This window comes from Corylus avellana, chromosome ca10 (assembly GCF_901000735.1).
Source record: "Corylus avellana chromosome ca10, CavTom2PMs-1.0".
Lineage (NCBI taxonomy): Eukaryota > Viridiplantae > Streptophyta > Magnoliopsida > Fagales > Betulaceae > Corylus > Corylus avellana.
Genome location: NC_081550.1, coordinates 18323586 through 18336684, shown reverse-complemented (window position 1 = coordinate 18336684; position 13099 = coordinate 18323586). Strand labels below are relative to the sequence as shown.

The 13099-nt window shown below is 36.4% G+C and overlaps 2 protein-coding genes across 2 annotated transcripts; one reads left to right on the top strand and one right to left on the bottom strand.

Annotated features, from left to right (window-relative positions):
- Positions 1-1438: 1438 nt before the first annotated feature.
- On the top strand, positions 1439-4895 carry LOC132163412 (serine/threonine-protein kinase PCRK1). Its single transcript, XM_059573694.1, has 4 exons — positions 1439-2007; positions 2875-3135; positions 3546-3668; positions 3895-4895. The coding sequence occupies exons 1-4, from the start codon at positions 1633-1635 to the stop codon at positions 4462-4464; spliced, it is 1329 nt and encodes a 442-aa protein (XP_059429677.1). The 5' UTR covers positions 1439-1632; the 3' UTR covers positions 4465-4895.
- Positions 4896-7097: 2202 nt separating this feature from the next.
- Positions 7098-10774, bottom strand: LOC132163413 (probable serine/threonine-protein kinase PBL10). Its single transcript, XM_059573695.1, has 7 exons — positions 10509-10774; positions 10183-10264; positions 9060-9385; positions 8592-8727; positions 8355-8497; positions 8117-8240; positions 7098-7962 (listed from the first exon to the last, which is right to left on the bottom strand). The coding sequence occupies exons 2-7, from the start codon at positions 10232-10234 to the stop codon at positions 7526-7528; spliced, it is 1218 nt and encodes a 405-aa protein (XP_059429678.1). The 5' UTR covers positions 10235-10264; positions 10509-10774; the 3' UTR covers positions 7098-7525.
- Positions 10775-13099: the final 2325 nt, after the last annotated feature.

Sequence of the window (13099 nt, the reverse complement as noted above, 5' to 3'; positions counted from 1 at the left end):
GCATCTTACACTAGGGTCAGTTGTTGCATTGCTTTTCCAGACACATGATTGATTTAAGTCCACAACTTAGAAATATCTTCTCCAAACATCCAATTTCTCCAAAGGACATTTTTTAGATTCTCCTTAATCTCTTTCCATGTGAATATTTCTACTTTTGCATTTTAATGCTTTGAGTCGCACCAAATAAAAGCTATGCCTTTTACCCAAAGGTCTTTCAGAGTCAGAATTTCGATTTTTTGTAATTTATTTTTATTTTTTAAAATTATTAGTAATTTAGATAATAAATATAAAATAGCACCAGCCCTACCAAACAGTAAAATTACTTAACATCCCTATTCTCATAATAGACTCTTGTTAATATAGACAGAGACACAGAATCTAATCAATTTTGGGCAATCCTTGGTCTTATCCAAAAGGTAGATAATCGCGTAAAAGACACACATGAATTAAACTATCTTTACCAAAAAAAAAAAAACATCAAAATCATCGTTGGAGCCCGTGCAAATTCCAGTCTTTTCCTATTATCGATAAAAATAGTCATATATATATATATATATTGGTGAGTTTTGCAGTCATATTCTTTATTTAAGACTAATAACCCCACAAAATATATATATTTTGTGGTGAGTTTTGCAGTCATATTCTTTATTTAAGGCTAATAACCCCACAAAATGTACATATCAAAATTACTACTACAGTGACATGCAAACCAAAAAAAAAACTAATATCTCATGTTTTAGCCTATTTTCAAATAAATTCTGTTTTTCATTTTAATAATTAACTATTTTTTTTTTTAAAAAAAAAACCTTGTATAATTCCAATTATTATTCCAAATAAAAATTATTAAAAAAGAAGAAGCAAAAAATACATACTTTATTTGACAAAACCCTAGCTGAGAGTGTCGGTCACTAGCTCAAACCCAATAAATCTATTAGGAAAGAAAAGAAAAAAAAAAAAAAAACCAGTAGATCCTTCATTTTTATTTATTTTTTACAATTTTCTAAATAATTTGTTCTTCCGTACTCTTTATTTTGGCTTTTCCGTTGAATTTATTAAAATTACACAAAATTTGTGTTAAAAAAATGATAGAAATAAACGTTTTTTTTTTTAAAAAAAAATATATAAAACGGGTCATAAAAGTATTCAGTAATTATTTTTGTACCAAAAAAAAGAAAATCCCACATAAACCCTTCAACTACCCGTGGCCGTGGGCCCTTAAAACTGTGTCTTTTCTGCAACCTTTACACGTACTCCCACCCACTCCCTACAGTCTGGCAAAGCCACACTCTGCACTTCCCTCGTGATCCCCTCTCCCCTGCAACACGACAAATGGGCCTTATTGGGCTTTCCACTCCCAAAAACAACCCGCAACACGATAAACTGAAAACCCAAAAATAAATAATTAAAAAACGAAAAGAAAAGAAAAGAAAAGAAGAAAAACTATAAGACTCTTTCTCCGTTGCTGGGTGGCTACAAGAAGCCGCCTAATTTTCAAATATTAATTCCACAACCTTGAATCTATTCGCTGCCTCACCACTCACCAGCCCCCTCTCCTTTGACTCCTTCAATACCAATGCTTTATAAACTAATCTCTCTGATCTCTGCGGTTCGGAAAGTCCGACAGTTCAAGCAATGAAGTGCTTCCACTTCAACAACGGGGAGAGGCGGGACGACGAGGACGGCGTCGTTTCTAGGGCGGCGTCCAAGGTGTCCTGGACGCGCTCGCTGAGCGTGGCGTCCACGGCGAGCACGGCCGTCGACGTCTCGGACGCCAGGGACTTGTCGGACCCGGCAGGGTTCTTCGAGTTCCTGACCCGGCGACGCGCCAACGATCTGCGCGTGTTCACCTTCTCCGAGCTCAAATCCGCTAGCAGAGGGTTCAGCCGGGGGTTGCTGATCGGGGAGGGAGGGTTCGGCTGCGTCTACAGAGGCGTCGTTAGGGTTTGTGAGGGTCCTGAGTCGAAAATGGAGGTTGCTATCAAGCAGTTGAATCGTCACGGTTTCCAGGCATGCCCTTTGTTCCTTTTTCAACACGGTGTATGAATGTATGTGATTGCTTTCGTTAATATTGTGAGTAATTTAGTTTTCGGAAATCTTGTGCGTGTTTTGGGTAAATGAGAATATTAGTCAACAATGCTTCATAATTCATCGCTAGGTGGGGTTGGCCGCACCCACTCTGATATGCTTGTTACTGTGTTCGCTCATGGGCCATGACTTTTTGGATGTGTGCGCCCCACAATGCTAAATTCAAGAATTTGGTTCTTATTGGGTAAAGATATGATCCGCCTTGTGTGAGCGTATGATTATAGCACTTTGTCACGTTGAAGAAACAGTGTGATTGGTTTGATTTTTTGAGTAGAAGCCATTGTCTCAATACCCATGGTCTAGGTTTATTGGATTTGGGTAGGTGCTGCTTGCTAATGGAAATCATTATATAATTAAGAAGGATTTTTTTTTTTTTTTTTAGACAAATAGAAATGTTAGAAACCACACTTTTATTCCACTTTACTGATGTGACTGCGATTTAGGCTTTGGATAAGCCCTTGTTTTATATATAAAAAAATAATTAAAAAAAAAAAAAAAAATCTAAGGATTGATTGGTGGTGTCACATGACTCACATCGACAAAATGGGTTAAAAGTAGGGTTTATAGCATTACTCTTTTTGCAAGGATGATTAAATCTAGAGTAATGCTACATATTGCACTCCATCATATTGGGTGCTTAATAGAATAAGATGACATGTGAGTGTAGTATGTAGTAGTACCTCTATTATCTATGTTTCAAGGTTGAGCTTTTGGACGCTTGATTTAAGTTATGCTTTATCCTCTAACGACATCTTATGTGACTTTCATCTTTTACGTTCTAGTGTTCAGGGGCATAAAGAATGGATTAATGAGGTGAACTTTTTGGGAGTGGTCAAGCACCCAAATCTTGTCAAGTTAGTGGGATATTGTGCAGAAGATGATGAAAGAGGGATGCAGCGACTTCTGGTCTATGAGCTTATGCGTAATAAAAGCTTGGAGGACCATCTATTGGCTCGAGTACCTTCGCCTCTCCCATGGATGACCAGACTAAAAATTGGGCAGGATGCAGCCCGTGGTTTAGCATACCTTCACGAGGAAATGGATTTTCAGGTACACTATTCTTGTATGCTTCACAACATTGCAGTCATGGTTTAAAAGTGTCAACAAACAAGGGTTCTTGGTTTTTTCTTGTACCTCTTTCACTTGTGCCCATAAATTGCTTTTTATGTTTGGAGTGATTGCATGAAAGCACCTTTATTCTTCAACAAGGATCAATAAATGGAGTAAAAATCTTGGATTAACCAAATTGTCTGCATTTTTTTGTTGCAATTTCTTTCTACCACAATTTCCTGCTTCAATATGCGTTCTTTTTTCATAGAAATGAAGGGGTGGAAGATACCTGCAAATATATCTTCTACGGGTTTTTGCATAGGCTGCAGCCTGATTTTGTGGGAACTAGATTACATTTCTCAACTTCATGAGGGTTAAATATGATTTTGATCTGTATCTAATTGATGCAGCTAATATTTCGAGATTTCAAAACGTCAAATATTCTGCTTGACGAGGACTTCAATGCAAAGCTCTCGGATTTTGGACTGGCTAGACAGGGACCTGCTGAAGGACTCAGCCATGTTTCAACAGCAGTAAGTTGTTGGGTGCAAATTCAATGGATTATCTTTTTCATATTCTCAGAACTTCTATAAATTAAGGTGGTTATGATAAAGTTTGGAGCGTGTGGGGATTTGCTGACTGCCACTATTTTACTCAAGATATACTGTTAATTCGAATGTCTTTGACTTGAATGATGAGCTTTAACTCTTGCCTGATATGTGGAACATGTATCTTACTTCGTATTTTTTCAATACAAAGGTTGTAGGGACAGTAGGTTACGCTGCTCCAGAGTATGTTCAGACCGGCAGGCTTACTGCTAAGAGTGATGTTTGGAGCTTCGGGGTGGTTCTCTATGAACTTATCACAGGGAGGCGAGCGGTGGAAAGAAACCTACCCCGAAGTGAGCAGAAACTGTTGGAATGGGTGAGACCCTATGTATCAGACTCGAAGAAATTTCACCTTATTGTAGATCCTCGACTTGAAGGGCAGTATTGCATTAAATCGGCTCAGAAACTTGCATCCCTGGCAAACAAGTGTCTAATGAAGCAGCCGAAATGCCGGCCTAAAATGAGTGAGGTGGTTGAGATATTGGGAAACATCATTGCTGAGACGTCAACTCATCAGGATGAAGATGCCCCTCAGCCTGTCAATGAAACCGAAGAAGTGATGGAAGAAATCTCAGGGGAGGCTGAGCCTGAGCCCACCAAGCAGGGGAACATTAATCGAAAGAAGGTTTTTGATATTAGAGAAATGGTCAGCTTGAGAAACAAATCATTTGGCAAGTTAGATTGGAGAAATTGGACACCTGGACTGGTGAGAACTTGGTGATTAAGCTATCAGCTTCACCCCATCCAACTTTTCTGGGATGTAGATATATACATGTGATTCCTGGAAACATACACTTTCTCTCCAAGCTTTGTATTTTGGAGTGTAAAAAAATATTGCTTGCAATGAAGCTGCATTTATGAGGCTGCTTTCAAGTATCCCTTGAAATGGAGAGGAATAATTTTATGGTCAAAATTAGATTTCACAAATCTAATAATGAATTTGTTGTTACATAGTGTATATATGGCCAAATCATTAAAAAAATTTAAATAATTTGGCACCATTTACACTATTAATACAACAAAACAAAATCTTGACCATAAAATGGTTCCTTTTCATTTTGAGATGGATCTTATTCCAAGCTTCAAGTACATTCTATCATAATTGTTTAGAGTTAGCAATAATGAATATGATGGCTATCTATATTCTTCCTATTCCCTTTGTGATTGTGTTTCTTTGCCAGATTTTCCATTTGTACAACATGCATGGTCTGCAAAATCCTCTCGTCGATAGAAATGCCAAAGTTTTTTAATAAAATTATAGGAGTGGTCTTGTGAATGCACTTGTAAAGTTTGTGTCTTACATTAATAAAGTATAAAGAAAGAGAGTAGTTAATATACCATGATAGGTCCAAGCCTATTAACTTAGGTTTTTGAGCTAGAATCGTGTCTTCATATGTATAGTAACTTATTATTGTAACATGTATTAATAGTTGTAATGACGGTGGGAGCAAGTGATCGGATACTTACGCCAACACCACTAATCTGGTTCCACCGCCACGGCCGAGAATTTAGTCCTACAATATTGTGCAATTGCATCATCCAAGCTGGACGTGGGAGGTGTGGTACTACTTATAAGATCGTAATAATTAGCCATGCATTTGGGTCTTGAATAAATGCAAGCTTGGTACTAGTCTTCCGGATCTGGTGGTTTCTGAGTGTTTCTCTCTTATTGAAAAGTGAAAACACTAATTATTCTTACAATAAATGGTGATTTTTATTAATTTGGTTCAAAAGCCAGAACCAAATGATTTGAATTGAGCTCCCTTCAATGAATTCACATTGGATATGAGTTATTACTTAGTATTACCAATAAATGAAGAAAAAAGCAAAAACAAAGTAATTGGGGTTGTTGGACCACCCCTTTAAGTGAAGGGGTGGCCGACCACACCCTTCGGGATGAGGCTGTGGGCAGGTGGTCTACCATCTCAAAATCTAAAACGACAGCCATTCACCCGGAGTGAAGAATATAATTCGATTCTCAAAAACAGTACAATAAATTTGTGTCACCTAGAGCCAAACCAGCAGCTGGAGCAGGGGATGGAAGAACTAGGATGTGGTGGTATGACATGTTCATTCTATTATGTGGTATGGTGTATTTGGATGTGGTGGACTCTAGAAAATGAGTGAGCTCTAAAGCCCAAGCATGGGCCCAAAGTCGAAGTAAAGCTATTGTTATTTCTTGGGAGGACTCTAGAAAATGTGATTCTTTGTTTGCTCGACCAAACTTACGAGAAGGGTAGTTTGTACTTTTTCTCATTTTTACGACCATACTTTTATTTAAGCTTAATAAAGACGATCTGATTAACCGTGAGTAATATTTTCAGAGTTTTCCAAAAAAAAATAACTTCACTTTAGACCCTGAATTACCACACGATTTGAAAAGTACTTCCTAAACTTTAAAACCTCTCAATTTACCAATTTTCAATTGCAGTCAATTTGAACCCTTCTGTCAGATTTAGCCGTTAACTTCCCTAATTTACTCCTAAGAAGAACAAAATATCCTTGATTTTTTTTTAAAAACAAAAAATTTTATTTATTGATTTATTTTTTAATTTGAAATTAAGGGTAAATTAAAAATTTTATAAAAAAAGTCCGGAATATAAACATCATTGTCTCACTTTTAACGTTCAAATCTAACAAATGTTCAAATTGGTTATAATTGAAAGTTCAAGAGTCTAAATTGAGAAGTTTTAAAGTTTAAAAAGACTTCTCAAATCGCTTATTAATTCAAAAGTTTAAAGTACAGTTATAAAGAAAAAAAAATATATATATATAATATTAACATAAATCACAAGTGTCTAAATTGTTATATTTAAAAATGTGCGATTTAAAAACATAATTTTTAAAAACGCAACTAAGTGTTTTACAAAATCGCGTTTTGACTTTTAAAAGCACAATTTAGACTTTAAAACTGAGCGTTTAAGAAAAAACACATCATTACATGTGATTTGAAAGAGTAAATTTTATGCTATCACAATTTTTCTAAAAAAAAATCCCAAATAATTCATTTTCTCTTATCTATAAAATCGTAAATAAATTTTGACAGTTAAATCATCCACTCACATAATTGAGTCCCGTACAAATTTTCTCCAAATAGCTATCCTACAAGGAAACAATTTAATTGGTGCTGCAGAACCATAGAAGGAGACAGATTGAAAGTGTCCACTATCTTATTTTTTTATCACGTTTCAGCTTCACACAAAGTCAAAATCTCTAAAGTCTAAAGGGGCATTGCTCATGAATCCACGTGTGCCTCCCTCAAGTTCAGCTCCTGGTCAGACCTTTATGACACCCACGGTGAACATCATCAATCCACACCAACTTTACATTTACTTATTTCTCTTTTGTTGCTCAGAAAAGAATAACAACTTCATAATCACAGAGAAACAATCATATCAATGGCTGGATTTCGTCTCTTTTCCTTCTTTGGAAAAAACAGATATAGAGACATTACAACAAACTGATACATGTAAATGAGAGACAGACAGACCCATCTAATAGTAAAACAAAAGGAAGATATACCACCCCAGGCTGAAAGAAAAAGGACAGCTACCTGTAGTCATCATACAATTGCACTTGCATCCCTATTTTCCAAGCTGTTTCCAAATTGTTACAAACATATATCTGTAAGGCATATATATATCACTGTGGCATTCCTCTGTTAAAAGCTCACCAGGAAATTGTCAAGAGATTGATCTTTCGAATACGCTAGCCGAAATATGATCTGTACAGTTATTAGCAGAACAAAGAAGCAGCTTTTCTCAAGTTCTGCTATTGAGTTTTCAAGCATATAGAGGGGAAGCAGAGGGCCGGGGGTAAGCAGCAGGTTTCCTTTCCGGGTGAGCATCATCTGCACTTCGTCTTCGAGTCCTGGGTCCGTTGCTCAAAGTTTTCTGAACGCCTTCAGTATCCCTTGATTCCTGGAGCTGCTCCAATGCTGTTACAACTTCATCCATCGTCGGCCTGAACTTGGCTTCCATGGATAGGCATCGCAATGAAAGTGTCGCAGCCTTATAGGCTACATCCATTGTATATTGGCCTTCAAGACGGTTGTCTAGGATTCGGAAGATCTTACGTTTGTTTGCAAGGTTGGGTTTAGCCCATTCTACCAGATTGTGCTCTCCAGATGGTCGATTCTTATCAACTGCTCTCCGACCAGACAACATTTCTAGTAGGACAACCCCAAAACTATAGACATCACTTCTGGTAGTAAGATGACCTACCGTTGGCAAAGTGTAGCTATTATCAGAAAGAGAATAAATAAACTCGATGATAATTAGAGGAATCATAATTCAAGTGCTTGCCTAGAATGGTCTACACACAATGCTAGTTGTATAGATTGAGAACCTGAAAAAAGTGCTTATGAATAATACCTGTAGCTAGATACTCTGGAGCAGCATATCCATAGGTCCCCATAACCCTGGTAGAGACATGACTTTTATCGCCTGTCGGCCCATCCTTGGCCAACCCAAAATCAGAGAGCTTTGCATTGTAGCTCTGTGACCACATCAGAAAATAAGTTTCTAAAAGAGCTAGCAAAAAGGCAAAATGAATCCATCACAAGAGACCGTATCATAGAAGTAAAGAAGACCTACTTCACGGACCACATACCGAATCAAGCAGAATATTAGAAGTCTTGAAGTCCCGATATATCACTTTTGTTTCAGCACTATGAAGAAAGGCAAGCCCCTTTGCAGCACCAAGGGCAACCTTCAGACGGAGGTTCCAAGAAAGAGGTTGGAAATATGAACCCCCTGGTGCAGCCAAAATTATTAATTTTGTCAATTACATAACATAATCAGACCTATTTAATTCAATTGCATGGAGAGATGTTATAGAAGAACTCACTCCTGAATAAATGATTTTCCAAGCTGCCTCGAGGCATGAACTCATACACCAGCAGTCGATGTTCATCCTCTAAGCAATAGCCAATCAATTTCACAAGATGAGGATGATAAAGCTGTCCCAGATAATTAACTTCTGCCTGTAGGATCAGAGATATCACAAGTAAATCTGTGCACTTCAAATTATGCGTGTTGTGAACCACAACTATAAAACAAAATACAGAAAGAAAAATTCCCTGGTCGGCATGGCAAGCATGCAAGTTGCATCCTATAAGACCACTTGTGGACATCTAAAGGCAGTGGGGACAAATCAAGTTTATCTGGATTCCAACATACCCACACATGAATTCTTATGAAGCCCAACTCTATCTGATCTAGAAGTTTGAGGGGTTGTCCATTTAAAAATTAGTAATGACAATGAGCCACTTCTCTATTTGTGCAGAGAATTATAAGGAAGGTAAAACTCACTCACCAACCACTCCCTGTGACCTTGAAAACTTTCTTGATTAAGCCTTTTAACAGCTATAACCATGCCAGTCCCAGGCTTGGCAGCAGCAAATGTATGCTCATCAATCCACCCCTTAAAAACGGAGCCGAAACCACCTTCTCCTAACACACTATCAGGACGGAAATTCCTGGTGGCCATTTTGAGTTCAGCAAAACTAAAGCTCTTCACATTGGTGGACTGCAAGATCTCACCCTCACTCCGAGGAGTCAGAGGCGCTGAAAATGACGAGACCTTGCTACTCGAACTGCTAAAATCGTTTCCATCTGTGCTAACATATTTCGAATTTGCCCCTGCACAAGTAAATGCATAATCTCTACATGAATTAATTGTCACGGCATATTACATGATAATTTTCCATGTTTTACCGAACTCATTTCCCTAATTTCTAGGTTTATATTAGGGAAAGAAAAAAAATGATAAAAGTCCCGAAACTTACAACCTCACAAAAACTTCACTATAATTTCACCACCTTTGATAACCTCTTTATCATTGCTCAATACAAAACTATAGTAGAATAGCAAAATATAACTGCTAGACATGCACAGCAAGCACCTTTTTGTTGTACTTGTTTGGTTGCCAAGAAATCTAAGAAAGGGGATATTAAAAAACCCCAAAAAGTAAATTCTCATTTCCCTTTCTTTGCGGTCGGATTATTAGCAACCAAGCAAAGCAAAGTGAAAAGAGAACAGCCACTAACGTGTCGAGGATATCCAGATTCGCAGGATACTTGTAAACATACAATACAAATGAGGCTAATTTTCTCAAACAAACTACACCTACCCTGGAAGAGGAACAAGAAAATTGTCAAACAAATGAACAATTCCTAGTGAAACAGAATTCCCAAATACAGGACAAATCCAACTCACCTAACCAGAACCTTATCCCTCTCCCCTTGTTCTCCAATAGTTTTTTAAATAATAATTTTGAACAAATTTATAGCATAATATTAAATTCAGGGGTAAACCCATATATTATATCAAAAACAAAACACAGAAATTTTCTGAACGATCAGTTTAAACTCGACAGCTACATCTACAAAATGAAATAAATACGGGTCATTTAAAAAAGAAATGAAAAATCTGAGTACCTGTGTTACAAGGGCTCTCAGCTTTAATTCGGGCACTCAAGCAAATCCCCATGAAAGCCAACTACGCTTTTGATTTTCCTTCCTATAGATCACAAAAATTTAGACACTCAGCTGCACAGAGCTTGGAAAGAACCAAACTTTCAACAGTAGAACCAGGCAGATCTGGGTGCGAATGTGAAAACGCAAGCTTTACAAAGGTACGAGTCTCATCAAGAAAAAAAAAAAAAAAAGCGTCTCCAATCGATTGCTTTAACTGCAACTTCAATTCGTCATAGAAAAAAAAAAAAACCATGAACAGAAAAAACATAAATTATTCAAAAACCCACCTCCTTTTCAGCGAAGCCGAGGACGATTTTTACACGCTGTGTGAGAGAGAAGTGGGTTTTGGGTTTGAGTAATATTCGGGTGGCTGAGAAGCTCAGAGAGAGCTTTCCTAAAGGAGAACAAGTTGACAAAGCTTCAACTAAGAGCTCAGCTTTGACTGCTCTTATAACTACAGAAAAGAGAAGGAGAGAGAAAGTGTTGGAAGGTGCCGGTGAATTGCAATAATGGCGAACTGGTCCCAGTCTCTAGCTCAGCGATTTTATACTTTCTCTTGCTTTCCCCTCTCTCTCTCTCTCTCTCTCTCTCTCTCTTCAGAGTCAAGTCAGAGCAGATAAGGCTGCACAGACCTGCTATCATTCTCAGCCGTTCGATTAAATCTTTTAGAAAATTCATTTTGCCATGCTCTATGAAGATGGCTAGCTTGTCTGCTAGTGGTGGCTTCGGCAAATGGACCCGCTTGGCTTACCAGCTTTCAGACCAACCCAGTCGCCCCTTCTTCTTTCCTCATGCTAAGAACCTTCGCGTCGATGACAAAAACCACCGTTGGTTTATTTATTTATTTATTTTTATCCGTTTGTTCACGTGTCTTTATTTAAAAAACACAAAAACAGAAAACAAATATTTGATGTAATATAAAGATCCAAATACTTTTAATTGTTTTATATTTTTAATTGTTTGTTTAATTTTTTTTTTTCAAAAAGAGCAAAAAATAATTGTTTATTTAGCAAAACTTTTTTATTCATTACTTCTTAATCTCTTTATAAATATTATTTATTATAATACAATTTAATTACATATAAACATATTCAAAATGTAGCTCAAACGGTCTTCATCGGCATTGGTCAGAAGAGATATTCATTGCAGCAGTATGCAACAGTTGTTGTATACCTAATTTTTATTCCTAGGTTGGGCTTCATTGGTCGTCGGTTGATGAGGATTAATTGAGAGTATTTCAAGAGCTTTTGGGTACTGATATTGTATTATTGTAACAATGGATCTGACAAGTTGGGATAAGAATCTTATCATGCAGCCAAAAAGAAAAGAATCCAATTTTCTCTCAACCTCACATGATTTAATTGAAAGTTTCGTACCAAAATGGCAAAATGGTACTATTAACGAGCTAAATTCAAGATATTACTATTTCTGCATTGAATTTGATGGTGTTATTTGTCTACTTTTTATATACATCTTCTATACAATATACATTAATAAAAATGATTAAATCTTTTTTTTCTGGTTTTAAGTATTTTAAACTTCTGGCCGCATTACTTTCGATAAATATTGTTTGGGAAAATTACCTTTCGCCCTATGAGCTATAACACATTTTCACTTTGCTCCGACGAATTACCAACTGTGATACCCGACTCCCATAAACTATCATTTTGTGCCCAAAACTCTCATTCCGTCAGTTAAATGCGTTAATTCAGATGGTCAAAGTGACAACGCGTTATAGTTTATATATGAGGTAAAGTGATAATGCGTTGTAGTTCATTGGGCCAAAGTAACAATGAATTGTAGTTTATGGGAGCAAAGTGATGGGTAGACCGTCTGAATTAATGCCTTTGACTGACGAAATGAGGGTTTTAAACACAAAATGGTAATTCATGGAGGTGAGATATCACAGTTAGTAATTGAAGAGAGAAAGCGCCAAAATGTTGTAGCTCATGGGAATAAAAAGTAATTTCCCCATATATATATATATATATATATATATATATTGGTGCATCAATTAAAAACTGCAAATTAACAATATGGGCACACTAAAGAAACAAACCAAGGGGATATTCTTCATCAACTTGTGCATCAAAGGGTTTCGTTGCTTTCATTTATGGACGCCGGCATGCCTTCCAGGGGCCCATGACAGGCCTCTCTCGTGAAGCAAAAGATAAAGTAATTGGAAACTCGCCTCTATGGATGTATTTGCATAATTGCATATATTCTACGATAAGGAAGGAAAGATATTTTTAATTAAATATGTTAAATATATTGAAGAGATATATTAAAAAAAATAGAGAATGAGAGAAAGAACAGAAAGTGACTGGAAGCAGATAATGGATTACATTGGATTGAGAATAATTGTGTCGGTTAACATTACAAATAGTAATAAGCAAAAACCATAGACTAATTAAGGTAAAGAATAAATCTTAATAGGAGAGAATATACCATAGAGAATAATATCAAATATTCTAACATTTTATTTTAGCTATCAACTTTTTTTTTTAAAGTATTTACATTTGGCTTAATATTTTAGTTATCAATTTTCACTATTTTATTTAAATTATTTTTAACTTTATATCTATTTTTACTAGTAATTCCAGAAGTCTCTATTATGTTCCTCCTAAGTCCCTCAAAGAATAATATAACTATTAAAATCATTATTTGATCAAAATTTAATAATGATTAATCACAAGCTTAATAGTGATTTTAATAGCCACATCATTCTTAGAGGGACTCAAAAGAAACACAAGAGGGACTTATAGTATTACCTTTTTTTTCCTTTTTTTTTTTTAAAAAAAATGCATTGTTGAGTAGCAGTCAACCAATTCCTTAGCCAAAGTTACTGGTTAGATGGAGAGGTTTAAAAGAACAACTA